Source organism: Trichoderma breve, chromosome 4 (assembly GCF_028502605.1).
Source record: "Trichoderma breve strain T069 chromosome 4, whole genome shotgun sequence".
Lineage (NCBI taxonomy): Eukaryota > Fungi > Ascomycota > Sordariomycetes > Hypocreales > Hypocreaceae > Trichoderma > Trichoderma breve.
The window spans coordinates 1,392,905-1,417,328 of NC_079235.1; the positions used below are offsets into that span (position 1 = coordinate 1,392,905).

Genomic DNA, 24,424 nt, shown 5'->3' on the forward strand with positions numbered 1-24,424 from the left:
GGGCCAATCAGAGGACTGTATGCTGTCGGGAATGGGGAGGATTGGCTAAATTTGTTTGGGTGTAACGTGGAAGAGTGAGTTGGCAAGTTGGCTAGTGTTGCTTTAGAACCGGATAGAGGAATTGTGGCGGATGATGTTTGTGACGCTTGAGTTGCTTATAGTTCAATATGAAAGTATGGGGCAATATTTATTCGGCAGTTGATATGGGATGCCCACCATGTAACTTTCATCACTTTCAAGGCAGACATAGACACCGCTTCTTATCACGCATGATAAGACTTTATCAAGCCATAAAGTTCTTGTAAAATGGAAGAGAAAAGACTAAAGTCTGGGGGTTAGCCATCAAGATTCCTGCACGTCTTGTCCGTTATTAGTATCACGGGCATCTCAAACTCAGCTGTGGGGGGCGCCAAAGTCAATCAATGCTAGCTGCAGCCCACACACAGCCCACCAATCAAACTCCAACCCCACGGACAGCCTTTTGAAGCTTCATCGAACGACTTTTTTAAGAAAAGGCAGCCTCGCCCAAAGATCCACAAGACAAAACCCTCAACGTCGAATAATCCGCATCTATACATTGCGCGCATATCCCCAACATGCCGAACTCGTGCCAGGAACTCCGTATGTCCCTCCCTCCACCGGCCAACCTCAAGCCATGCCAAAGCACAACCTGCTGATAAATCCACAGGCGATGCCCTCGCGCAATGCCTTCAGGAATCCGACTGCGTCATGATCTACCGCAACAAGGCCTCCGACTGCCTCCGCGAGCCCCTGTCATCGACCCTCCCGACCAAGTGCCAGCAGCTAAAGAAGGGCTACGGCGAGTGCAAGCGCGGCCTGGTCGACATGCGGAAGCGCTTCCGAGGGAACATGCCCGTGACGTATCGCTCGGTGGAGGCTTCGGAGCAGGGTAAAGGATACCAGCTGTACGCGGGCAGGTCTGCGTTTGGAGGCGGCGTCAAGGAGACGGACGGCAATGAGCCGATTGAGCAGGACTGGAGGGAGGCTGAGAATGAAAAGTACCGGCTGGAGCAGCAGAGGCTGGCACAGAGCGGGAAATAAAGAGACGGCCGAGGTTTATATGCAGAAAGGGATGGGGAAAGGCAGGGAAAGAAAGAAACAGGAGGGTATAAAAAGATGAAAGCGAATTATGGTGCATGGTATGGCGTTTTTGGCGTTGAATTGGGAGCAAACTCATCTCTGATGCTTGCAATATGGGGGACTGGTCAATTGGGGGGTCACAATGATAGAGGGAAGGGGGACGGAGAATCTCTATGTCTTCTATAGAGTCTGTGTGTATATGCTATATGGTCCTCGAGCATGATGATGGAGGCCTTGGTGATGGCTTGTACAATGAAATGAATTGTGTATATTAGTATGGAACTTCAAACTCTTTCAGCACCAAGCCACAACACCTGTATTTGTATTCACCCCTCTTGTCCCATCTCAAACTCTCGCAAACTATAAGTTATTTATGCAATTAATAGATCCCTCCTTGCAAATCAACTGCGGCAATCCACGCAATGCCTCCTGTCGGATCGGCGATTGGGAAAACGCCGTCTCACGTGTCGTGCGTTGCCGGTATCCGTGATTCCAACGGCTAGCCCAATCACTAAGACGCAGCTAAAAAAGGAGGAAATGAATGGGATGAAGAAAAAAAGGGAGAAAGAGTCTCCAGTATCGTATTGCTCTGCAGTTCGTGTTTCCTTTGTTCTTTACGAATTGCGTAGCATCCATCCATCCATCAATCAATCTATTTACGAGAAATCTCCGATACTGTAGTCCATGTCTTGTATGGGTGTCCGTCCATAGCACGCGCCGTTACATGTACAGCCACTAACATCGCCTGGAACCCGCTGCAAGCTCCTAGGAATGGATCTAAGCGCCTTGGCATTCAGCTGCTGTCGTCATCCCAATAAACCCACCCATAAAAACAATTCGCAGATTGCGGTAGAACAGCACGAGACACAGTTTGTCTGTCTGTAAAAGTAAAAGCCGACCCTTGCAGGACAAAGTACCTGGTAAACTATCTTTCATGAAGGTTACGCGTACTACCAGATAAGAAAACCTACAGGCTGTGCGGAGAAGAAAGAATGTAGTAGCTGGGCTCCTCTCAATAGTCTCACCCGTTTAAAATTAGTATTTTCCCTTGCCTTGCTTTCTCTATATCCTTTTTCTCCAAGTCACGACCCTTTTACGAATCTTTCTCCAATTTCAACACTCTTCAATTTGAATCCAGTTGAATGGCTTCATTACCCCGATGATCTAGTCCTTTTTTGTTTTGCTGCCCCTTCACACTGGACCAAAAACAGCCATCACCACCTCCACCATCATCGTCAACAACACCAAAAAAACGTCACCGGCCAACAGCGCCCTTCGCCACCCATGGCCCACCAAACCCATCGTCGACTCTTCATAGCAGCCGCCGTCTTCTTCCTCATCACCAGCTCCTACCTGTGCGCCACGCGCCTCTACAACGCATCCTTCATCCGCGGCGCCAAGGACGACAAGACAAAGCCGTCGTCTCCCTCCCCGCCCAAGCCCGTCCACGTCCACCTCACCGACGCTGACCTTTCCATGACGTACGGCTCCTTCCGCCGTCCCAGCATGGACGGCCTCACGCTCATGGCGAGCCTGCCCGACGAGCTCGTGCCGACGTACGAGAACAAGCGCCGGCTGGTCATTGTCGGTGATATCCACGGCATGGACGCCGTGCTGGAGAAGCTGCTGAAGAAAGTCGACTTTGACGGTAGCAGGGACCACCTCATTGCCACGGGCGACATGATCAACAAGGGGCCGAACTCGCCCGGCGTCGTCTCGCGCCTGATGCGCCTCAACGCCAGCGCCGTGCGCGGCAACCACGAGGACCGCATCCTGCTCTCGCTGGCCGAGGCCGAGGCCCAGACGGGCGTCAGCAAGGACCTCTCGTCCGCCGACGCCGAAGCACACCGGGGGGAGTCCGAGTTCCTGGCCACGGGCCGCAAGCTGAGCAAGGAGCAGGTCCACTGGCTGGCCAAGCTTCCCGTCATCCTCTCCGTCGAGCCATTGCGCATGTTCATCGCCCACGCCGGCCTCGTTCCCGGTGTGCGGCCGGAGCTGCAGGACCCTTGGGCCGTCATGAACATGCGCACCCTCATCTACCCCCGCGAAGACATGCGCAAGAACGAGCTGAAGAAGAAATCCGAGACGAAGACCAACAGCACCTCGGACGAAACACCCCAATCACCTCCCCCTACCGATCTACCATCCGAATCTGAAAAAGAAGAAGAGGAAGAAGGCGAGACACTCGAGTCGATTGCCGAAAAGGACGCCTACACAGACCGCGAAGTCGCCATCCCCGTCGAGGGCCGCGACGGCGAGAAGTGGGCCAACGCATGGAACCGCTTCCAGAAGCGCCTCAAGAAGTCGCACCGCTACACCGTCGTCTACGGGCACGACGCCAAGAGGGGGTTCCGCCAGGAGCGCTACACGTTTGGCCTCGACTCGAATTGCGTCCGGGGCGGCGCCCTGACGGCGCTCGTGGTCGAGGGCAAGGAGGGCGGCAAGGGCGGGTTTACTCATACCGTGATGCAGGTGAACTGCAAGTGATACGACATCTTGATTTTAACAATATTGGAGGGATTATATACGGCTCGTTTTTGATCTTGATAGTTGGATTTTGTTTTGAGAGGAGATATAATGACTTTTGACGGATAGAAATGGATGGTTAGACTGGCTGTAAGATACCTGTGGACATATATACCACATACTGTTTTTTGTTTTAAGCATATCACTTTGCAGAAATGATATAGTACGCTATAACATGAATTCGAATGATACAATCTATCATCTTATAATGAACGCTTAATTGGTATTACAATCGTTTTTCTTTTTTTGGTATTTAAACGAAATCCATGTCGGATGTAGATACATAACCACGGGCCGCTAGCCACATTTTCGGACCCTCTGCATTTTTGTTTTCAACAAACCAAAATAACACTTCATCACAAAATTATCGCACACACGCCCTCCTTACCGCTTCGCACCTCCAGCTTAAGCAGACAGCTTCTGCTTAAGGATGTCCTTGAGGGTGACGGCATCGGCAGCGAACTTGCTGATACCCTCACGCAGCTTCTCGACGGCCATCTGGTCCTCGTTGAAGTCGAATCGGAAGGTGGCCTCGTCGTTGATGTAGGTCTTCTTCTCAATGTCCAGAGCGGCGGCAGCGGCGCCGTCGAGCTTCTTGGGGACGGCCTCGTTGGAGTTGAGGAGGTCCTCGAGCAGGTTGGGCTGTTTGAAAGGAATGACGTGTTAGCAATGACAACTTTTGACAAGAGGGAAAGAAAATTGTCTCGTCAGGGGAGGCAGGCTCTTACAGAGATGGTCAGGTAGTCGCAGCCAGCGAGCTCAGTGATCTCGCCAGTGTTTCGGAATGAGGCACCCATGACAATGGTCTTGTAGCCAAACTTCTTATAGTAGTTGAAGATGGCCTTGACGGAGGCGACACCGGGGTCCTGCTCCTTGGCGTACTCCTTCTTGGTGCTGGCCTTGAACCAATCAAGGATACGGCCAACGAAGGGGGAGATGAGGAAAGCACCGGCCTCAGCAGCGCCGATGGCCTGGGGGAGAGAGAACATGAGGGTCAGGTTGCAGTTGATGCCGTGGTCGCGCTGCAGGATCTCGGCGGCCTTGATACCCTCCCAGGTGGAGGCAATCTTGATGAGGACGCGCTCCTTGGAGATGCCGAGGTCCTTGTAGAGCTATAATTCGGCGACGATGCGGTTAGCTTCTTTCTCTGGTCGTACAATCTGGAGTCTACTTCAAAAGCTTACCTCGATGATGTGCAGGGCCTTGTCGACGGAGGCCTTGGTGTCGAAGGAGAATCGGGCATCAACCTCGGTGGAGACCTTGCCGGGGACAATGGCGAGAATCTCCTTGCCGAACTCAACCAGCAGGCGGTCGAGAGCAGTGTCGACCTGGTGGTCGAGGTCACCGCCCTTGCCCTTGGCGTAGTCGATGGCGACATCTATCAGCTTGGCGTACTCGGGCTTCTTGGAGGCAGCCAGGATGAGGGAGGGGTTGGTGGTGGCATCCTGAGGCTTGTACTTGGCAATGGCTGTGAAAACGCGTCTCCAGGTCAGCTTCTGTGTTGCGTTCGAACTCAAGTCGGGAGAGAGGGGATAAGATGGCACTGCTGCTGCTGCTGCCGATTCCAGCCAAAAAGCAGCCGTGAATTCTCAGACAGAAATGGAGAAACGGAGGCAGGAACTAACCGGCAAAGTCACCTGTGAGGAGCAGTTGGTTAGCTGATGCATCATCATACGTTTGGGGGGGCGGATGGTGCGGGAATTTACCAGTGTCAGAAACGACAACCTGTTTGTCGCCAAAAGAAAATCAATTGTCAGCAAGCAATCCGATGATAGCAACTAGAAGCCATTGACCATCGCCGAGCCTTGTCGGTCAATGAAGCTGCGTTGCGAAGCTTCAAGGCCAGCAAAGAAACCGGGCGTTTGAAGCTCGCAAAGCAATTTCGCCCCTCGTTTGGAGGGGTACAAGTTGTTTGGCTTTGGCGGGGTAGCAAGTCCAGGTCGGGAGAGAGAGAACGTACGGTGCCAGAGGCCTTAAGCTGGTCAAGAGAGCTGCTCATTGTGTCTGTGTGAGGAGGAATGGTGAATGATTTTCGAAGACGAAAAAGTCGAAGAAGGAGTTTTGGTTGTGGAGAGAAGTATGGAGAGATTGGGAGTAGGAGAGAGTTTGGCGGATGAGATCATATATAGTCTGGGCTACTATACACCGTGTTAGTGCCTTAGCCTAGCAACAAGCATCTCCGTCTGTCTTGCTAACTAACAGCTCAACAACTGTTTCGCCCCCCTTGCCCGGAGCGGGGGCCATTAAGTCATTGTGGCTCCCCCCACCGTCCGCCCTTTGCACCTTGAGGCCTTAACTAGCCTCTTCCTTAGCCGCAAAGTTCCCAAAGTTCCCAGCAGCATTGCCGGGCCCCAGTTGTTTCTGCCCTTTGCCTTTGTCACCATCGCATAACCTGAGGTAATCAAAATCCCATCCCGGCCGGCCGCTGTTTTGCCGGGGTCCAAGCATATCGGTGGCCTCGCCTCGAAAACGTGGCCAACGGACTACAGTCACCCGTTCCTCTCTTCCCACGGCCCTATTCGCCTCTTCGGCTCCACCGAACCCCCGGCGGGAACTTTGGGAACCTTTTGGCTGGGCGCCATTTGGCAGTTCAAGCACACTGTCGTCCATGTTGTTCCCGGGCTCACCAGCGTGATCCAGTACAGTAGTGATACGGGCAGCTCGCGGGCCGCACCACCCACGGTCGCAAGGTTTGCTCCGTCCTGTAAGGCTATGCGAGGCCCTGTAGCCTATCTGTCCCGGATCAGCATCCGGCCTCGCCCGGCCACGCTCGGTTTTTTTTTTTGGTTAATAATATCTGTGTAAGAGCCAGCTGACCAACAGGGCGTTTGCCAAGATCTTGTTCCGCCCCATTTCCATGGCCTTCGAATTGGAGAGTTTGGCCTTGATTTCTTAAGGAACACTGACGCGGAAATAGTTACAACGCACATCACGGGTTGTGGTTTCGGCATATTCCGATGGTTTCGGATCCGTCGCACGGGATGCTGATCATTACATGACCTCCCACTATTAAGGTACCTAGTATACTGCGTCACTTACACGCGCGCGTATATACACACACCTCTAATGCTCGTGGACGGACAATTTCCTCATTCGTCTTTCCCGCGCAACAACATGTTCAATTTTTTACCTCCATCTCCTCTACAGAGATTAATAATGGGGAATACAGTTTCTCGCTTTATGCTGTGTAACTATGAAAATGACCTTTTCCTTTCCTACCTAGATCAAAGCCTGTGCTCTTTTAGTCCTCAGTGATATCACCATACTCCCACATGCCTAGCCTCTCCTGCTTCGCCTGACTCTCAATCTCTCGCAGGTGCTTCAGGTATGATTCAAAAGCCTTGCTGCGCTCCCATGACTTGAGCTTTTTGGGGACCATGCCATACCCGCTGGACACAATCTCCTTATTGATGGAGTCGTTGGGGCCGGGCAGAGAGCCGTCTGACTTGGTGTCGTACAGAGTGATGTAGCTGACATTCTCCTTGTTGTCGACAAAGTCAAAGTTGCCGACCAGTCGTTTGTTCTCAGCCAGCTCGTAAATGAAGTCGATGGCCTCCTTGAAGTAGTCGGCGCCGGTGGGCAGCTGGACAAATGACAGCGATGCGTCGATAGCTTGGGCCTTGAGTCTCTGGACACCGAACTGGCCCTGGTCTAGGCTTCGCAGATTGGACCAAGGCACCTTCTCGCTGTTGCCATAGTCTACATAGATAACCTCGGACACCTTGGCTGTGCGGTCGTTGCCTCGGACTCGGGCACGGTACCATTGCCCATCGGCAGAGAACTTGGCAGACACGAATTCGCCAGTTTTGGGAGCGTCCGTCAGGGGCTTGTTGTTCTTGGAGTCGATGTGGAATTTTCGGAAGTCGCTCATCAGAGACTCAAGTGCTGCTGTGCCCTTTCCAATCTCCTGAATCTTGAGCTTTCCGTTGCCGTCAATGTTTGTGATGATGACGTCTCGGTAATCGGCCGGCTTCTTGTCCAGTGTGACCTCCGTCTCGGGAGCGTCTGCCTCAGCCTCCTCATCGACTTGCTCGTCTTGTGAAGGGTCATAGTCGTGCCACAGGCCCTTTCTGGCCTCCTTTGCTTTCTTCTCAGCTGCGAATAGCTCGGCAGAGTTGCCTGACTTCTCAGCAGAGTAGGCGTGCACTGAAGACAGACCTTCTTCGACAAGGACCTTGGCAAAGTTCTCACGGCCAATGTACAAATCACCAATGAAACCACCGACCTTGTCCATGTCGTGGATATCCACCTCGCAGTCTCGCTGGTTGCATCGTCGGTTGGCTAGGTCGAGAGCCTCCTTGCCAAACGGCTCGCCGCCTTGCCCATCGTTACGAGGGGCTCTGGGGCCACGAATGCCGCCCAGAACTAGTGTCAACTTGACGTTCTCGCGAGGAATGAGAATGGTGAATCGAGAACCAGCCTTGCAGAAATCAACAATGGCGGGCACTTTCTTTTGTCGTTGTAGGGTGGCAAGCATAATCTTTGCCTTTTGTGTGTTTTCTGAGAGATCCAGGTACTGCTTAGCCTTTTGAGGCTTTCCAGACCACATGCCCTTCTTCTCTTCTTTGGCCTTCTCCTGAGCCGCAAGCAGCTCGTCGTAGTTGGAAGCTCTGTCGGTATCTTCTTTCCTGTGTCTGATAACAGAGGCCAATCCAGCCTCCACCAGCGCAAGGCCGATGTTCTTTCCCTTTTCGGTGACTGTGGCCACGTCTCTGGCGTCGAAACCCTCAGTAGCGGGCTTGGTTCCATCAACGCTCACCTTGACGTGCTTGCCAATTAGCTTTGATCGCACAAATTCCTTGGATTCGTCTCTGAAGGGGCTCTCAGAAGGCTCATTGGTACGAGGGCCTCGAATGCTGCTGAAGCTGATTCTCTTCTCTGCGCTGTCGGCCTTTCCCTTGACCATAATCGTATCGCCGCTAATAACCTTGGTAACGGTCATCTCCTGGTTTCCGGCTTCTGCCTTGACCACATGGTGCTTGTGCAGACGGATCTTCTTGGACTGAGCTTGCTTCTCGGCGGCTCTCAGAGGAGCCATCTTCGCTCCCAGCATCGTTGAGTGGAAGTCATTACACCTGGCCAGTCCCTCCTGGAGCAGGAACTCAGCAATGTTGCCTCGGGGGTGAATGACGTTGGCAACGAGTTGTCCCTGGGCGCTGGCGCCGACAATCTCAACCTTGACCTGTCGCTGGAGTAGTCTTGACTCGACGAATGCCTTGGCCTCGTTTCCAAACTCCTCGGCAGGTTGTGTGGCACCGGTGGAAGGAAGCGTACGCTCGGTGGATGGAGTTCGAATACCGGCAACGAGGGTAAGGGGCTGCACATGCTTCTTCTCAGAGAGCAGCAGTCGGACCAACAGGCGATCACCGCTCAACACCCTTTCGACGATGCCATCCACGGTCTTGCCCTTCCACTCTGTCAAGAACTCGGGGCCACCCAGGTCGTTTTGTACCTCGATAGTGCCATTGACGCCTGACCAGAGTCCCTTGGAGGCACCCTTGGCCTCGGACTCGAGAGCACGAAGCTTCTCGAGCTTCTCAAGAAGCTCTTCTGATTCTTCTTTACGGCCAGCATCCTCGCGGACCTTGAGCCAACCAGCCTTGATGAGCTCATCAGGAAGGAGAGTTCCGTCCTTGAGTTGGGCAGAACCAAACTCTTTGCCGGTCGTGGGAATCGTATAGAGGACTGTGCATTGAACTGGCTTTCCAACGACCAGGTTTCGGAGATATTCACGAGATTGGAATGCGAATGGCTCGTCTCCCTCACGCTTCAAGTGGGGAGCTGATACATAGGCAAGGGAAAAGATGCGTTCGGCCGCGGGGTTGTTGGGGCTGGTCAGGATCAAGGTGTCGCCGCTCAAGACACTCTTGACATTGCCGATAAAAGTCTTCGACATGATGGGCCGGTAAGGGGAAGACAAGGGGAGACCTAATTGGGTTGATTCTGGTTAGTAAGGGCTGCTGCTTTGAGGAGAAACGGTTTGTATGTCATCCGGGTGCTGTTCTGGGTGTGGAGTGAGTGTTTTGGGAAGAGACAAGACATTGAGATGACAATTGCCACGAGCAAGCAAGGTTCCGAAGTGATTGAGATGGCACTGCATGTACACGACCTTTTGCGATCTTTGAAGAAACACAAGAAGCTTGGGAGTTGTCACCGCCATGCGGAGAAAGAGGGACAATGGCGAGGAGCAACAAGCAGACGGGATTGGGTGCATCTTGGGCGTCAAACGTACCTGAGCGGAAGACCAAGAAAGAGATGAGAGGATATCTGAGGGTCTACCAAGCTGAAATTGAGCTTGGAAGGATGAATTGAGTAACAAAGGAGCAAATTGCAGAGCTGATGGAGAAAGCAGCTTCAATGTCGTGTGCCTTTTGGAAAGGTGTCAAGACTCTTAGTACCGAGTACCTGCTCCCTGTGTCAAGTTGCCAGCTAACGATGCGGTAGCTCGAGTTAGTTCCAGCCTGTTCCAGGTGGCTTCATTGTGGGGTCTTTTGGAGTCCAGGGGATCTTTTGCTGGGCTGGTGGCGGGCGGACAGCGCTGGAGGGCCCCGAAACAGGCAATTAAGCGAAAACGGAGCGCGGGGCTGGCGCAACATGTTGGGGAGGGGCAACGGAATTGAGCCCAAGGCTATTATGGGTAGCTCTGGGTAGCACGTTGGTGATTCGGTGGCAAACGGGCAAAGATGATGGCTAGAATCTATATATCCAGTACCTATGTTGATACGTTATATAGTATCCGGGCAATAAAACGCCTGGCATTTTTTTTTTTTTGAAATTGCGGCGATGAACCACTGCAGCCGTCCGCGAGCTAGAAAGTAGTAGCCCCAAGCAAGATGTGATGTAATTGCGCTTACGGACTTACCCCTCCATCGGCACGAAACTCACGATGGAGCTTGTATATACACACTCCAGGCACGCTCCTCAAGACAGGTTGTTTTCAATTTCTTGAATTGTTTATTTGTTTGTTTACTATAACTACATGTCCCTAGAACCTATGTCGACCCGAGCTGCATAAATTCAGTCGCTCTATAGATTTGTTTCAGTCTGCAAGGAGCTTAGGTCAAGCATAGCTACAGTGCTTTTGACGAACTTAAGCAGAGATGCCGATAACGCCTGAGTAGCACCCGCGTTAGTATTTGTGTGGTCATTAAATCACAATGGATGGGTTACGTACCGCAAGCAGGACGAGGACCAGCGTTGCCAGTCTTGAGGGACTCCTCGTTGTCACCCTTGCCGAGATCGTCGGTGCCGGCGTGGACAACAACGGTGCGCTAAGTAATGGATGATTAGCAGACTTCCCGGGACAAAACCGAAAGGACGTTTCTTACGCCAATGACGCTGTTGGGGCCAATCAGCTGGACAAGGGAGTCGGTGATGGTACCCTTGGCGTTACCCTGAGCATCGGTCTCGATGTTACCAAGGTCACCAACGTGACGGGCCTCATCAGAAGGAGAGCCGTGAGTCTTGTTGAAGGGGTTGACTGTCGGGTGGTTTGGAGAGTCAGCAAGGCCGGTCTGATTCGAGGAGAACACTCCGCTTCGGGGCAACTTACAGTGAGGGCCGGCAGAGGTGCAGCCGTTGGTGTTGTCACCAAAGGTGTGGATGTGGAAGCCACGCTTTGCGTTGGCGTCGTTGCCGGTGATGTCGTAGGTGATGGTGGTAGGGGCACCCTCCGAGGCCTGCTCGAAGATGACGGTGCCGGAGACCTTGGCGTCTCCTCGGAGGACAGTGACTGCAGCGAAGGATTAGCCAGATGCGTCGTTGACAGCACAAATAGCTGGTCCATCAAGGGACACGCCAGCTTCTCAATGGATGAGAGTCAGGGCCGCCGTGTCTATCAAGGTTGCGGCGCGGCCCGCGCTCCATCGAGGCCGTTTGAGCACAAAAACCCCCTCAAACGAGCGCAGGAGGAGGCACGGCATGACGTCCCCCCTCGACTAGCGACAGCTGTGTCTATATATATTCGGGGCAAGGCGCTGAACTGGCTTGCGGATTTGGGTGGTGATGTCTTACCGGCTTTGACCATTTTGGCGGTGGTGTTTACAATTGCTTCGTTCAACGGAGAGCTACTGATGACGATGATGAAGAGGTGGAGAGGACAGAGTTTTGGAGAGGAACGGACCAGCGAAAAGGCAGCTTTTGGCTGCTCCGGAGTTACGAAATCAAGCTCGTTTCAGAGTGGGGGAGTGCTCCGAGTCCGAGGTACTCGCTGGGCATTTCCTTGTCCGGCACATAGCCTACGGTTTGCATTCTACTGCCAATTACTACTGGTGCTGCTAACAATTCCGGGACCCGTTCCAGTCCCATCTTGCTACTAAAGTGTCCAGTAAAGGCGAACGAGTGGTGAGGGGGGAAAGCATTTTGGAGCTTCTCGGGAAGCTCTGGCAGCTCCGTTTCTGCCCCGCCTGCGGATTGGCGTCATCCTGACTTGCAGACGGTGTCACTCCAAAGCCGAAACGCTAACAAACCAAAGGCCGCTGACAAATGACGACACGGCGAGCGATTCCGCAATGCGCCCGATTTTGAGCATCATTCAGTTATTAACGGCAATCATGGCCGAGGCAGGGGTTCCGATAAAGGAAGCGGAATTGCATCTCAAGGGCGTGGCTGATTTCGGCTTGTCGAATCAACATATCAACTCCTCCTTCCACTTATCGTGATTGGTCGAGAGCCCAGGGAACTGCTGTAAATGCACGGGCGGTTATTAACATAGTACGGAGTGCATGAACTACGATTCAGCTGCAGTTTTACTACCCAAGGTTCACGACTGCAATGCATCGCTTGTCTCAACCAATGCTGTTTGGCGCGGGGCCACTGGAACTAGCATTTCTTAACGAGTTCTCCTATTTGAACAGATATTCGCCCTGCTATGACTTTGCATCTCGAATGACGAAACCACTCTTCTCATCTCGTGGCCGTATTAGACAAGGAAAACTCTTGGGATGACTCGTCAATCCACTGGTCAACTCAACCACTGGCATGATTTCAACGCCGCTCGCGTCCTTTTCCCTCTCGATACTCATGGTACTCAACATAACTGCGACCACAAGCCATATCGTAGCCTCTGCAAAATGTTGACCGACACATATCCTTCTGCCAAAGCCAAACTGTCCAACTGGTAGTGGCTCTCCTCGGCCACCCTCCTCCAAGGGAAAGTAGCGATCTGGGTCAAAATCATCGGGATTTGTATAAACTGTCTCGTCGTGGGTCATGGCCCGAGTATTGGCATAGACGAATGAGCCGGCAGGTATGAGATAGCCGCGATAGATGTCGTCTTTTAGTGAACGATGAGGAACACCCATTGGGCCCACAGGAGACCATCGAAAGGTCTCTTGGACGATGAAGTCGATATATTGCAGATTGGGTCTATCGTCAAAGGTAGGCAATCGATCTCTTCCCACCACTTGATCCAGTAAGTGCTGGGCTTTGCTTTGGACCTCAGGATGCAGCACCATGCAGAGTATAAACACGACCAATGTGCTCCAGGTGGTATCCTGGGCAGCTGCAAACACAGCAGCGCCGGCACCCTTTATATCTTCCTCGGATACATCGGGAGCCTGGCCCTGCTGTACTTGGCTTTCCCGTTGGTCTATCATCTCTTGTACTAAAGACTGTACTCGAGTGCTTGAAGCCATGATTGTCTCGTATGGTTTATCGCGCAAGTTGGTAATAGCAAATCTCCATTGATTGGCAAATTTGAGAGATCGGTCGTGAAGGAAGCTTGGCAGATACCTGAACAACGGAAAGAAATCGACTGGTGTCCCAGCAGGAGCTCCTCCATGGCCTAACGCATAGCTCGCATCTTCGGCAATTTGAATAAAGGGGTCCGTATCCGTCTCAATCTTGATACCAAATCCTACCCCAAGAGCGATGGCCGTAGAAAAGCGTCGGAGGACCATTTCCCATTCTGCTGGCTTGTCCATGATTCCCCTAAGCAATGCCATCGCTTCTCGCTCTTGCAAATAGCGGTACTGTCCAATGTTGCTTTTCTGAAAGCCCCTTTGCAGAATACGACGGTGTAATCTGAAGGAAGAGCCCCATCTGAGGAAAGTGAGCGTTTTGTGCCATCCCATGACTTCAAAAAGAGCGAATCGAGGGCGGTCACAGTAGTTGGCTCCGCGCTTATCGAGAAGGTCGGTGGCTGCCTGGACGGAGTTGAGGACAATGACAGGTTGACCCAAAACATTAAACGATAGAACATCGGATTTATACTCTTGAGATAGCCTCATATAGAAATACTCTGGATAGGCGGTGGGTATAATGCGCAGATGGCCCAGAAATAATTCCCCTGGAGGCCCTGGGGGCAATGGGCCGAATCGCTTCCTCGTTTGATATGCCATAATTTTTCCAGCAACAAGGATGAGTAGGAATATAAAAGGTACCAGAACAGACGGGGTGTTTAATAATGACTGCGTGACCGCCATCATGATTTGAAAAAGTTGTCCCTGGGAGACATAGTCGTAATGCGAGAAAGTGCAACCATAATCTAGTCCGCCGTTTTGTCTTACAGGCCGTATTTGGAGATAGAGTTAAAGAATGTAATAAGCTTAATTAGGTCCTGGGAAAAGGAGATTAATCGATCTATTCCTTCTTGGCAGACCATTGGAAATTTACGGAAAAACAGAAAGAGAATATTGGGGCTATATAAGCTCATTGTTGCATCTAGCTGAAACCCGTCTCTTAGTGGCACTTGACGTGGCAGTCTGTGAGCGGCGGGTGTTGCTGTATGTTTTACCTATAGATCTGAGACAAGACACAACATCTCGACAAGCAGTTTCCGTGGTCGGGCATACATGTAGAAAGCACTACACTCAAGACAAATAAACCGACTTTGCGGTTCCATCAAAACACAACCTTAAGTCACCGCTTCTTGATGTTATACTGTCTTCATGGCTTGCCGCCCCGCCATTCGTCATTTTATCCAACTAAGATCTGGCAGCACGGATGTTGCAACAGAAGCTCATGAGACAATACATACAATTACTGATATAGGAAATAGATGAGTAATTCGCAGTCTGTATAATTGGATGCTTTTTCAAGATCTAACTGACGAAAGAGGTGGAATCGGAACCCGGCGTCGCCCCGTTTTTCCTCGCCTGCGGTAAGCTGATATCAGTGGGCCATGTATCGCATCATAATGAGCATAAAAGATCATCACATAAACGCTGAAAACGGTCGCAAGAATGTGATTCATTGAATGTGGCCAGACTCTATGAAACTGCTATGTGCGGAGATGGCTTTATTTTCTCTTGTCGAATGCCATAGGAGACTTGACATCTACGGCGTACATCGGCACGGAGCGGTCCGGGTGGGGCTGGAAGCCACTGCAACTGGCTTGTCTCTGCTCTTGAGAATCACGGCACAAGCAGGAGATTGAAGTTATACTCGTAATGGCTGGAGACGGTAATTCAGCTGCAGCTTTGCCTATGAATATATACTTCACATAAGGACACAATGTTTTGCATCCATCGATACATATCAAAAATCGCCAGCTGGTGGATGATTAGACTAGAGGTGCTGTATGACATCAGCGGGCTGTGTGACGGGCTGTGAACATCATTCCGTCGAGGCAAACGGTGTTGCCTAACATGCGTGCTTAATCCCGAATGAGACGTCGGTGACGCGGGTAGCATTGGTGGTTACACAATTGTTTGGGGTATGCATCTTGGCCATGAGGGCTGGTGTTGTCGCAAGATATGCCCATGATGCTGAGATAGTGTATGCAGGGGGCAGGACAGGTGAGTGATGGAGAGAATAGTACTCGTAGTGGTCATGAACCAAACAAGTATAGTATTTTACTTGGGTTCAAATGACCAGGAGCCTATCGCTATCAGAAACTAATCACCGGCTCTCTTGTTGAATTTTTTTCCCCGAGGTTTTCTGGGGGGTCACTCAAGGTACAGTAGCATCCTCGTATTGCTTGGGCACCCTCCATCCCAAGTGGTCACGGACCCTGTAATGGCGTGTTCCTGTTTCAACCAAGTTTCGACGCCATATTAATAGATTAAAGAGGGAGGGAGGCCTTCTGTCATTGGGGCCACGAGCCATTGGTCTGGTCCAATGCTCCCACAGAGGTTCATCCCGTCATATTGTATAATAGCGAATATGGGGCTATGTGGCTCTTCTCTGAAGCCATGATGAGTGTGATCTTGGCGCTACAGGTACGCATTTCTTGGCGCTATACGCACTGTCCTGCTTGCTGTAATGTGCCTGAATGTGTACAAGTGGCAGCGGTGCTGATCCTCATCAGCCGCCCCTTTCGAGCCCTTACTTCCTCGTATATACGAAGTACCTGCTGCCTCGTACCCCATGGAAAGGCGTTGGTGATACAGTGCCAATTTAACACTGTTGGTACTCCCTCCAAAACTTCTGAGGCAGTCCAGATTCTTGCTCGGCGATCCGAGGTCTGAGAGCGAGGCTTCGTATTCAGTCAACGTGTTTCTTCTGTTCTTTTGCAGAGAAAGCGCGCTCCACAGGTTCTATTGCTGCAAACGGGGTTCCTGTCGTCGAAATGCCCTCGTCTGCTTTATAGCAAGGTGGCAGTAAGCGATATTTAATTTTAGTCGATCCGTGGATGTGCGATTACCGGCAGCGACGCCAGCCGGGGCTGCGGCGTGGGGTCACATTTGGCCGTCCATGGATTGAAGTTTTGCTGCTTCTTCAGGGTCTGTCTATACCAGTAGATACTGTACACATATTCCGCTAGCTTCAAGTGCCCGTAAGCTTTTTATAGAAGAAAATAGAGGAGCCCCATTCGTGGGCATTAGCAGGCGGTAAGTGGTGTGCAAATGCGAATGCATGTCAAAGACGCTACGCTCCATGCAACCAACGGCGAATCTTCACCCAGGTTTCACATTGATCGATTTTATAGCGCCTCCAGCGTTCTCCAGCTCGGGCAGGCCCCGTTGTTTCCAGGCTTGGCAGCTGTCTCCAGCGCACAACCACCCCCAAGGCGTTCTGCTGCCAAATGTAAGCCTCCTCTTTTGAGGCTTGATCGAAGCGCCATCTTCCCGCAACACGGCTGACTGGCGTCGACGGGTTCCTCTTGTGTCAGGGCCTATTTTTGATTCTCCTCTCCCAATCCTCGCGCCCTGCGATCGGCATTGCAAGAGAAGCTCCAGCGCCGTTGGCTAGTGGCTTCGCATTCGCATTAGCACAGCCAACAGAGCAGAACTTTGGAACCTCTTGCGACTCAGCCCAGCTTCGCGCAAACTCCACCTGTCGGGCTGTCCTGTCAGCCTTCCGGAGACAACGGAGGGGAATTCATTCGAGCAGCCTAGCCGTCTATTGCTGCTTGCATTTGATGCTCCTCTTCGCTCGCTCGGCCACGTTATCGCGATAAAGTTGACCCGTGAGGCTCGTCTCGTCTCGTCTCAGACAGCCCACCCCCTCCAAAAAAAGGCGTCAGCTGCTGCTGAGCTCCCGTGTCGCCGACGTTCCCCTCGACTCACCACCAACAATGTCCTTTCGAAACGACGGAAGCCGGTACGGGCAAGTCCCGCCAGTTCAATATCCAGTGGCAGGCCAGCAGCCAGCGGAGCAGCACGGCATGACCCGCCAGGCGAGCTTCAACTCTGGCGACGATGGCACCTACTATGAGGGCCACGGCCATAATCATTACAACCCTGCCATAACACACCGGCCCGCGCCCAGCGAGGATGATCTCTTCATATCGAGCCCGACCAACTACCCGCCCGGCCGGTCACCGTCTGGCTCTGGCAGCGCCCTGTCTGGATACACTCACCAGTACCAACAAGAGCAGCCGCCGCCCACGCCCTCGCATGCTGCGTACAACCCCCAGGCGTTTACCCAGCCTTCCTCCAACTTCCATCGTTCTCAGTCGACCAATATACCGCTACATCAGCAGACCATGTCGTCGCGATACTCTGCGTCTTCGTCGAGCTCGAATAACACTTATGCCAGCCCCTCGCCGAACAACTACGCCCCTCAGGCATACAACCCCGCCGCCTACGCTTCCGCGGCGCCACAGCGACATCCCACATATCACGGATACAACAACAGCCATGATCAGTCCTATGGCGCTGGAGGGCAGGCATCGCCGTCCTTCCCGCCTCAGTCTCCTGGCGTGCCATATCCTACGCATTCTCCAACAAGAGCGGCCTCATACCAACAGACTATGCCCACAAGTCCATCTTCATTCGCTACTCAGTCACAGTCCTCGGTATATGCCTCTCCGGGCTACGGTACTGGATACGGTTCCAACGGTGGCAGCCCGAGCCCCGCAGCATTCTCTTCAAACTCTCAGGCTCCATACCCCACGACCTCCCATATGCCGGCATACCCTACGAATGATGGCAGTGCCTACTTTAACAACAGGCCTGGTCGGTCAGACTCCCAAGGTTCCTCCTTGGCGTCGCCATATATGCAACCTCTTGGATCTCCCGGGATAACGAGACACCCAACAAATGCCCCTCTGCCGAATCGACCTATGGCTGACCTGCCCGAGGAAGCAACTCCATGGGATGCCAATGGCCGGCCACTCCCTCAACCTCATTACCGCGACGATGAACCCTATGACCAGGAGAGTATCATGCAAGAAATCGAAGCTGAACTAGGAAGGGGGGATGGCCGATCAGAACCTCGGCCACTCCCTTCGCCACTCCCTTCCAACGGCCAGATGACTCTTGCCCACCACCCATCAAGCAGGACGGCGGCTCAACCCGTGTATGAGGATGGGAATGACTCTGATGACCTAGAGGGAGCTGCTGGCGTCCTGGCAATGCAGCAGGCTGAGCTAGAAGAGAGACGTTTCAGCGGAAGTACCTTTATATATAATGATGCGCCCACCATTGCACACCCCCCACAGTCCAACCCACTTCCCCCGCCACCTGAAGAGCAAGATAATAGCAGCGATAGTGACTTTGGGGGATTCATGGACCTTGGGGGCCTTAGTGGTGGTTACGCAGGCACACTTACGTATGGTAACGACATTGGGAACTACACAGGCTCTTCTTTCTCCCAAGAATCATCACGGCCTTTACCAACGCCGGGCCAAGCCCGACCTGCGCAAGTAGATTATGGAGACACAGGTGGCCTACAGGCGCCTCGTGCCAAGAGGCTCAGTTTCGACGAAGGCGACGAGAGAGTCTCCATTCATTCACATCTCAGTGGAACTGATTCCCCGTCAAAGGATGACTACGAAGACCTATTCTATCACCCTGGCCTGTCGAGCCGACCGCTACCATCCCTCCCTCCGGCTCCGGGGTCTGACACCAGTTCCATGACGTCTGGGCAACTTACCAGTCGCACCGGCTACCATTCCTATTCTCGGAGTTCAGACTCAAGAAGTCAGCAGCTTGATAATCCAGAGAACTTTTATTCCAACGCCAATAACTCCACTTATTCTCATCAGCAGCCCGAGCGATCGGTTTCCCTGGCCGGATACAGTCACACCCCGCAGGTGCAAGCGCCCGCAAGATCAAGGACTGATGCGGCTGAAGAGCGCAGGAAGATGGCTAGACAACAGCAGTCGACACCAGGACTGCCAATTACTGAGTACGATGCTCCTCCAGCGGGAGGCTTTGACAGCATTACCCTGCCCAGTGGTGGTAGAAAGAAGAAGTTTATCCCATCGAAACTTACGCCGAGTGATTTCAAACGATGCCCGGAACCCTGGGCGCTTAGTGGCATTGAGGCTTGGGTCCGTGAGATGGCTGAAGGAGAGCTTGACCTGAGAGAGAAGCTTGTCGAGGAGGCGCTGACCATGTTGTTTACCTTCAAAGTTCCGACCATGAACGTCGCTGATGCTGAAGCTCTCAGCACCGCTGTACTGGCCCAGATGCTCCAGTATGGCGTCCTTTTGCCGGATGAAGAATGGATCAAATTTGGAACTGGTCACATTTCGGGAGTTTTCTTCCAGTTGGCTGGGTCTGGATGCTACGCGCCCAAGTTGCATGATATCGAGATCAGTGGCCGTTGCTATTCCAGCCATTGTATGCGGACTCTTAAAAAGGTGGACCTTGAAGGCTTGACTGAGAAACCAGCGGATGACTGGCACGTCTTTTATAAGCTGACCAAGGAAGACATTGAATCTCGCTCAAAGAAGGAGGTAGAACGCCAAAACATCTTGCACGAGATTGTCACCGGTGAGGAGTCGTATATCAAGCAGCTGAACATCTTCCGTATGCTGTACAGAGACGACTTGCGCACTAGGCAACCGCCCATTCTTAACCCCGACAAGCGTGACAAGTTTCTCACAGCAGTCTTTGGAAAACTTGATACAGTATTACGCATCAACAAAGATCATCTTCTGGCGCAGCTCAAGTACCGTCAGCAGGAGCAAGGCCCCTGGATCGTCGGCTTCAGTGATATCTTCCGAGAGTGGATCCGAAAGGCCAAGACTGACTACATTGAGTATGCGACCCAGTACCCTCGTGCTGCGTACATGATACGCAGGGAGGCTGGCAAAAACCTCTTGTTCAAGAAGTTCTTGGAAGACAAACAGAAGGATAAGGCGGGTCTGAAGCAAGATTGGACTCACTTCCTCATCACTCCGCTGCAGCGTCTCCAGCGTTATATCCTCCTACTCGAAACAGTGGAACGGAAAATGGCGGGAGAGAGCGAAGAGATGACGATTCTCAAGAGAGCCATTGAAGAGATTCGTGTGGTCACTTTGGAATGTGATGCCAAGGTCGCCGAGACGAACAAGAGAGTAGAAATGACGGAGCTTGACAGGATGCTCATATTACGGCCAGGCTTCCAGGCTTTGCTGAACCTTGACCATCTCGGCAGGGTTCTTATAATACAGGGTGACCTGCAGCGGTTGAGCTCAAGTGGCATCAAATGGGTGGACACTCATGCCTTGTTGTTTGACCACTATCTCATTCTGGCCAAGGTGGTGGTCTCTAGAGATGGCAGAGGAGAGAAGAAGTATGATGTTTCCAGAGAAGTAAGTTTTACCATCCTTTCCTCCTTTTTTTTCCAACTTTGAAGACACAGGTGCTAATCGTAGTAGCCTATACCAATGCCTCTATTATTCCTGGAAAGCATGAACGACGATCCCGTCATCAAACAGAAGGGAATCACAGCTCCTCTAGCCAGGACAACAGCCGTCGGACCGGCTGCTGCATCCACAACTCAGCTCAGCTCCCGACCAGGCCTTGAGCACACTGCGACAAACTCTACAACTGGCTCAGCAACGACGCTCACGCCAACACAGTCCAATGATGTTGAGGGCAATATTCTTTACCCCTTCAAGATTAAGCATCTAGGTCATGAAGTGTACACGCTGTATGCGTCATCCGCTCGGGATCGGGCAGACTGGTGCTCAAAGATTGTTGAGGCGAAAACGATACACGCCAAAGGATTGTTCTCTCAGAATGCGGAGCCTTTCAGGCTTCGTGTTCTTGCCGATGCTGCATTCCACTACGACATCAGCTCTCCTCATGCAAGATCTGCCGGCGTTCCGGTTGTTAAGGGCACACCGCTCGACCGGGCAATCGAAGAATTAGAAGGCGTTCTTGGTTCTGCACAGGGTGTTGCCCCCGTATGCCGTGCCCAAGTGAATTGCGCAACGGCCTTTTCAGCGTTTGGTAAGGCTGTCATTGCAATAGGAACTGACTATGGCATCTACATCGCCGACCCTTCCAATCCGCGAGGATGGACTCGGGTAAGTTTATCTGAAATTTTGTTTGTTCTGTAGGATAAATATCTAACAAGGAGAAACAGACGGTCCAAATCGCTAGGGTCACGCAAATCGCCGTCTTGGAAGAGTTCAACGTGTGTGTTGTGATTGCAGACAAGTCCTTAATCTCTTACCCGTTGGATGTAATCGCCCCGGTTTCGGAATACGCTCCGCCGGTCAATGATAACCCCAGACGAGCTCCCCAGAGACTGGCAAAGGATGTAACATACTTTGCAACGGCAAGGATGAAGGACCGGACACTACTCTTCCACAAACGAAAGGAAGGCCTACACACAATGTTCAAGGTCCTCGAACCCATCCTTCAGAAGTCTACGGAAAAGAAGTCGCGATTCTTCGGTAGGGGTAAGGGTGCTTCCGGAAGTGCCGAGTCATTCCGTGACTTTGACGAGTTCTTCTTCCCTACGGAGTGTTTCTCCTTGAGTCTTTTCCAGACCTACGTTGCCGTGTCCACAGCCAAGGGTATTGAGATGTTGACGCTCGACAAGAAGCAACCCATCTCCATTCCGGATCTCAAAGCACCGGCAATTGCTAATATCGCCAATCGTATCCGAGAACAGCATCCTTTGGGCATGTTCCGGCTGAACGAGAACGAATTCATCCTAACGTATGAAGATTGCGCCGTGTATGTCGATAAACACGGTGAGGTCAGCAGGACTCTCATCATGGAATACACAGGCAAGCAGAAGAAGGCCAAGGGCGCAACCATGTACGGACAGTACCTCATTCTGTACAACGATGACTACGTCGAGGTTCGAAATGCCGACAACGGGCGGTTGCGGCAGATCATTGCTGGGCGGGACGTGCGACTGATTGACTTTGGCGTCCGTGGCCCGACTGGAGACAACGCGGCCCAGGCGTCGCAAGTGTATGGACACAATGGCGGGTTGTCGACGGCGGGTGACGTTTCTAAGGGAACCGTCAAGATCGCCATGTCGCACCCGGAGCTGTCTGGAAGACAGATTATTTTGGAGATGCTTCTTAATGACGGGCATGTCGAGTAATGAGATAGACGAGCGGTTAATGGACATGCAGAGGGACGCTGTACGAATGGAGCATGTCGAAGCTGCTGTCTTTAGCCTATGAACCAGCATGGTTGGTTTCATGGTTGCATTATTTGCCTTGTTCTTCGGGTTTCTTTCGGTGTTGTCCCCCCTTGGCAGGATGCGGCTGACAGAGGGGGGTAAAGAGGGCTGCCCACCATCCGAAAGATGGGATGTTGGCCGGAACCTCTTCTTTTTTTAATACAAGTTTCTTCTTCGTCTTTTTTTACCCATTCCCCATGGGGGTCCTGAAACATTAAGATTCACGACCCCTGCCTTTTATTTCTCTCTTTTTTTCTTTTCTACTTTTGCGTGGCGCTGGTAGGAAGACGGTTTACGAAGGAGGAAGCAACCCTGTTGAGAGAAGGACGAGGCTTCTGGATGGCCATTTCCTTTTCCTCATTCTTTTTCTTTGATAAAAAAATGTGGGAGATCTGTCTAGGTAATAGTTTGCTAGGAGAGTTGTGCCTTATACCACTATACATCTTTGGAATATATGAGCAGTTTGTTATGACTTTTACATCTCGGGGATGATTTACGAGCTTCTCGCGGATTTGCTCATTGAATCACTGCTGGATAGAAAACGTGTAATTGCTTCTAGCGCCCTACGCAACTATCCAATCCAAAAAAAAAGTTGTTATGAACAAAGTAAATCCCGATGTTGCCAATCGGTGAGAACACAATGAAAATGAAAAAGCCCTCCTCTAGGCGATAAAGCACGTACAAGCAACCGTATAACATTGCCTCCGAAAATAGCGCAGGTAAACTGCTCTGCTCTCCCTTTGTTTTTGCTGTTTATTCTTTTGTTCGTCAGCCATCTCTTGCGTGATGGTGCCCGAAATTTGTTCTTCATGATATCGCGAAATGATGTATTAGGTATACCATGTTTCCCCCTCCTCTCAGTTACGTATTTCTCAGGTCAAAGAATCCCTCCACCTTTACTTAAGCCTTGGCCTTGGCCTCGACGGCAACCTCATCGCCATCCTTCTTGGACATGTTGTGCATGGTAATACGAGTGATTTGTGCGATTCCGACCAGTGCGAGGAAGAAGTTGACAGCAGCAAGCCTATAATCGTGTCAGTGATTCATTCCGCGACACATCCCCTCTTCGGAGAAGAGAGGAAACAGATATCGGAGATGAGGGAGAACTCACAGCATGTTCTTGGGGGTGATGACGAAGCACCATCGCGTCCAGATGAGACCGGTGCACATCAGGGAGAAGTTTTGCGCAAAGGACAGCTTCTCGGCGGGACGAGCCAGATCGGAGATGCCTGCCAGGACGAGAGCCCACTGTTTGAGTTGCTTCAAGTCAGCAAGAGTTGAAACTACATTTTCGCCCACGGACATAAGAGCTAGTTGGAGGTTTATATATAGCAACGTCCAACAACACATGCAGTGCATGTAAATGGAAAACGAATAAATCGTGTAGAGCAGAGCAACAACCGGATGAACAAGGGAAAAGTAAAGATTTCTTTCCTCACCTTCATGACGGGAGCCCAAAAGTGCACCGTCTTGATGCCGACCTCGCTCTCCCACGCCTTCTTGAACCAGCTGGCCGACTGCTGCTGCTCCCCCGACGCCGTGCTCTGCCACCGCTTGCCCTGCTGGCGGAACTGGTTGCGGAACATTTGCTGGGCCTGGCTGTTGAAGAAGGGCGAGGGGCCGGCGGCGCCCTGGCGGAAGAGCGGCCGGGCGGCGCGCAAGATGTTGCTCGTTGGGGCCATGGCTCTGTTGATGTCGTCTCTCGAGTCAGCTTTCTTCTCCCTTGACACCTTTGGTATATATATTCCCTGTTTGTCGCGCAATTCCTTCTTCTTCGGAATTACCTCCTTCGGTGGGATGAGCAAAACTCACGTTAAATGTGTTGGCAGGACAAATGAACAAGGGAATCCTGGCGTGTGCCCTTTTTTTTTTTGGAGTTGCAGTTTCAGAGATAAAAGAGAGAGGGCGACTGTTTCCCAGCAGCTCCGAACAATGGCGACCGGGATTCACCCGGCCATAGCGACACCGGACTTTACTTTATGCACCCGAAATGCATTATGTCAGAATTGTGCATTATCAAAAGTTATGCAACAAAACGTGCACAAAGCAC

The 24,424-nt window shown here is 52.0% G+C and overlaps 8 protein-coding genes across 8 annotated transcripts; 3 read left to right on the forward strand and 5 right to left on the reverse strand.

Moving 5' to 3' along the window:
* Positions 1–596: 596 nt before the first annotated feature.
* Positions 597–1,062, forward strand: T069G_06733 (cytochrome c oxidase assembly protein; the record flags this gene model as incomplete). Its single annotated transcript, XM_056173943.1, has 2 exons — positions 597–621; positions 689–1,062. 2 exons carry the CDS (start codon positions 597–599, stop codon positions 1,060–1,062), a joined length of 399 nt encoding a protein of 132 aa, XP_056027522.1.
* A 1,323-nt stretch (positions 1,063–2,385) lies between these two features.
* T069G_06734 (calcineurin-like phosphoesterase domain-containing protein) lies at positions 2,386–3,588 on the forward strand (the record flags this gene model as incomplete). Its single annotated transcript, XM_056173944.1, has 1 exon — positions 2,386–3,588. One exon carries the CDS (start codon positions 2,386–2,388, stop codon positions 3,586–3,588), a length of 1,203 nt encoding a protein of 400 aa, XP_056027523.1.
* A 444-nt stretch (positions 3,589–4,032) lies between these two features.
* On the reverse strand, positions 4,033–5,626 carry T069G_06735 (transaldolase/Fructose-6-phosphate aldolase domain-containing protein; the record flags this gene model as incomplete). The annotated part of the gene is made up of 6 exons (XM_056173945.1): positions 4,033–4,269; positions 4,356–4,739; positions 4,812–5,182; positions 5,253–5,264; positions 5,334–5,352; positions 5,588–5,626. The coding sequence occupies 6 exons, from the start codon at positions 5,624–5,626 to the stop codon at positions 4,033–4,035; spliced, it is 1,062 nt and encodes a 353-aa protein (XP_056027524.1).
* A 1,242-nt stretch (positions 5,627–6,868) lies between these two features.
* T069G_06736 (staphylococcal nuclease-like protein) lies at positions 6,869–9,523 on the reverse strand (the record flags this gene model as incomplete). The annotated part of the gene is made up of 1 exon (XM_056173946.1): positions 6,869–9,523. One exon carries the CDS (start codon positions 9,521–9,523, stop codon positions 6,869–6,871), a length of 2,655 nt encoding a protein of 884 aa, XP_056027525.1.
* A 1,194-nt stretch (positions 9,524–10,717) lies between these two features.
* Positions 10,718–11,653, reverse strand: T069G_06737 (copper/zinc superoxide dismutase (SODC) domain-containing protein; the record flags this gene model as incomplete). The annotated part of the gene is made up of 5 exons (XM_056173947.1): positions 10,718–10,740; positions 10,802–10,898; positions 10,956–11,107; positions 11,180–11,359; positions 11,641–11,653. 5 exons carry the CDS (start codon positions 11,651–11,653, stop codon positions 10,718–10,720), a joined length of 465 nt encoding a protein of 154 aa, XP_056027526.1.
* Positions 11,654–12,494: 841 nt separating this feature from the next.
* Positions 12,495–13,856, reverse strand: T069G_06738 (cytochrome p450 domain-containing protein; the record flags this gene model as incomplete). Its single annotated transcript, XM_056173948.1, has 1 exon — positions 12,495–13,856. One exon carries the CDS (start codon positions 13,854–13,856, stop codon positions 12,495–12,497), a length of 1,362 nt encoding a protein of 453 aa, XP_056027527.1.
* Positions 13,857–17,086: 3,230 nt separating this feature from the next.
* Positions 17,087–22,293, forward strand: T069G_06739 (CNH domain-containing protein; the record flags this gene model as incomplete). The annotated part of the gene is made up of 7 exons (XM_056173949.1): positions 17,087–17,809; positions 17,894–17,973; positions 18,043–19,143; positions 19,192–20,536; positions 20,603–20,758; positions 20,846–21,256; positions 21,316–22,293. 7 exons carry the CDS (start codon positions 17,087–17,089, stop codon positions 22,291–22,293), a joined length of 4,794 nt encoding a protein of 1,597 aa, XP_056027528.1.
* A 981-nt stretch (positions 22,294–23,274) lies between these two features.
* Positions 23,275–24,056, reverse strand: T069G_06740 (uncharacterized protein; the record flags this gene model as incomplete). The annotated part of the gene is made up of 3 exons (XM_056173950.1): positions 23,275–23,398; positions 23,486–23,622; positions 23,814–24,056. 3 exons carry the CDS (start codon positions 24,054–24,056, stop codon positions 23,275–23,277), a joined length of 504 nt encoding a protein of 167 aa, XP_056027529.1.
* Positions 24,057–24,424: the final 368 nt, after the last annotated feature.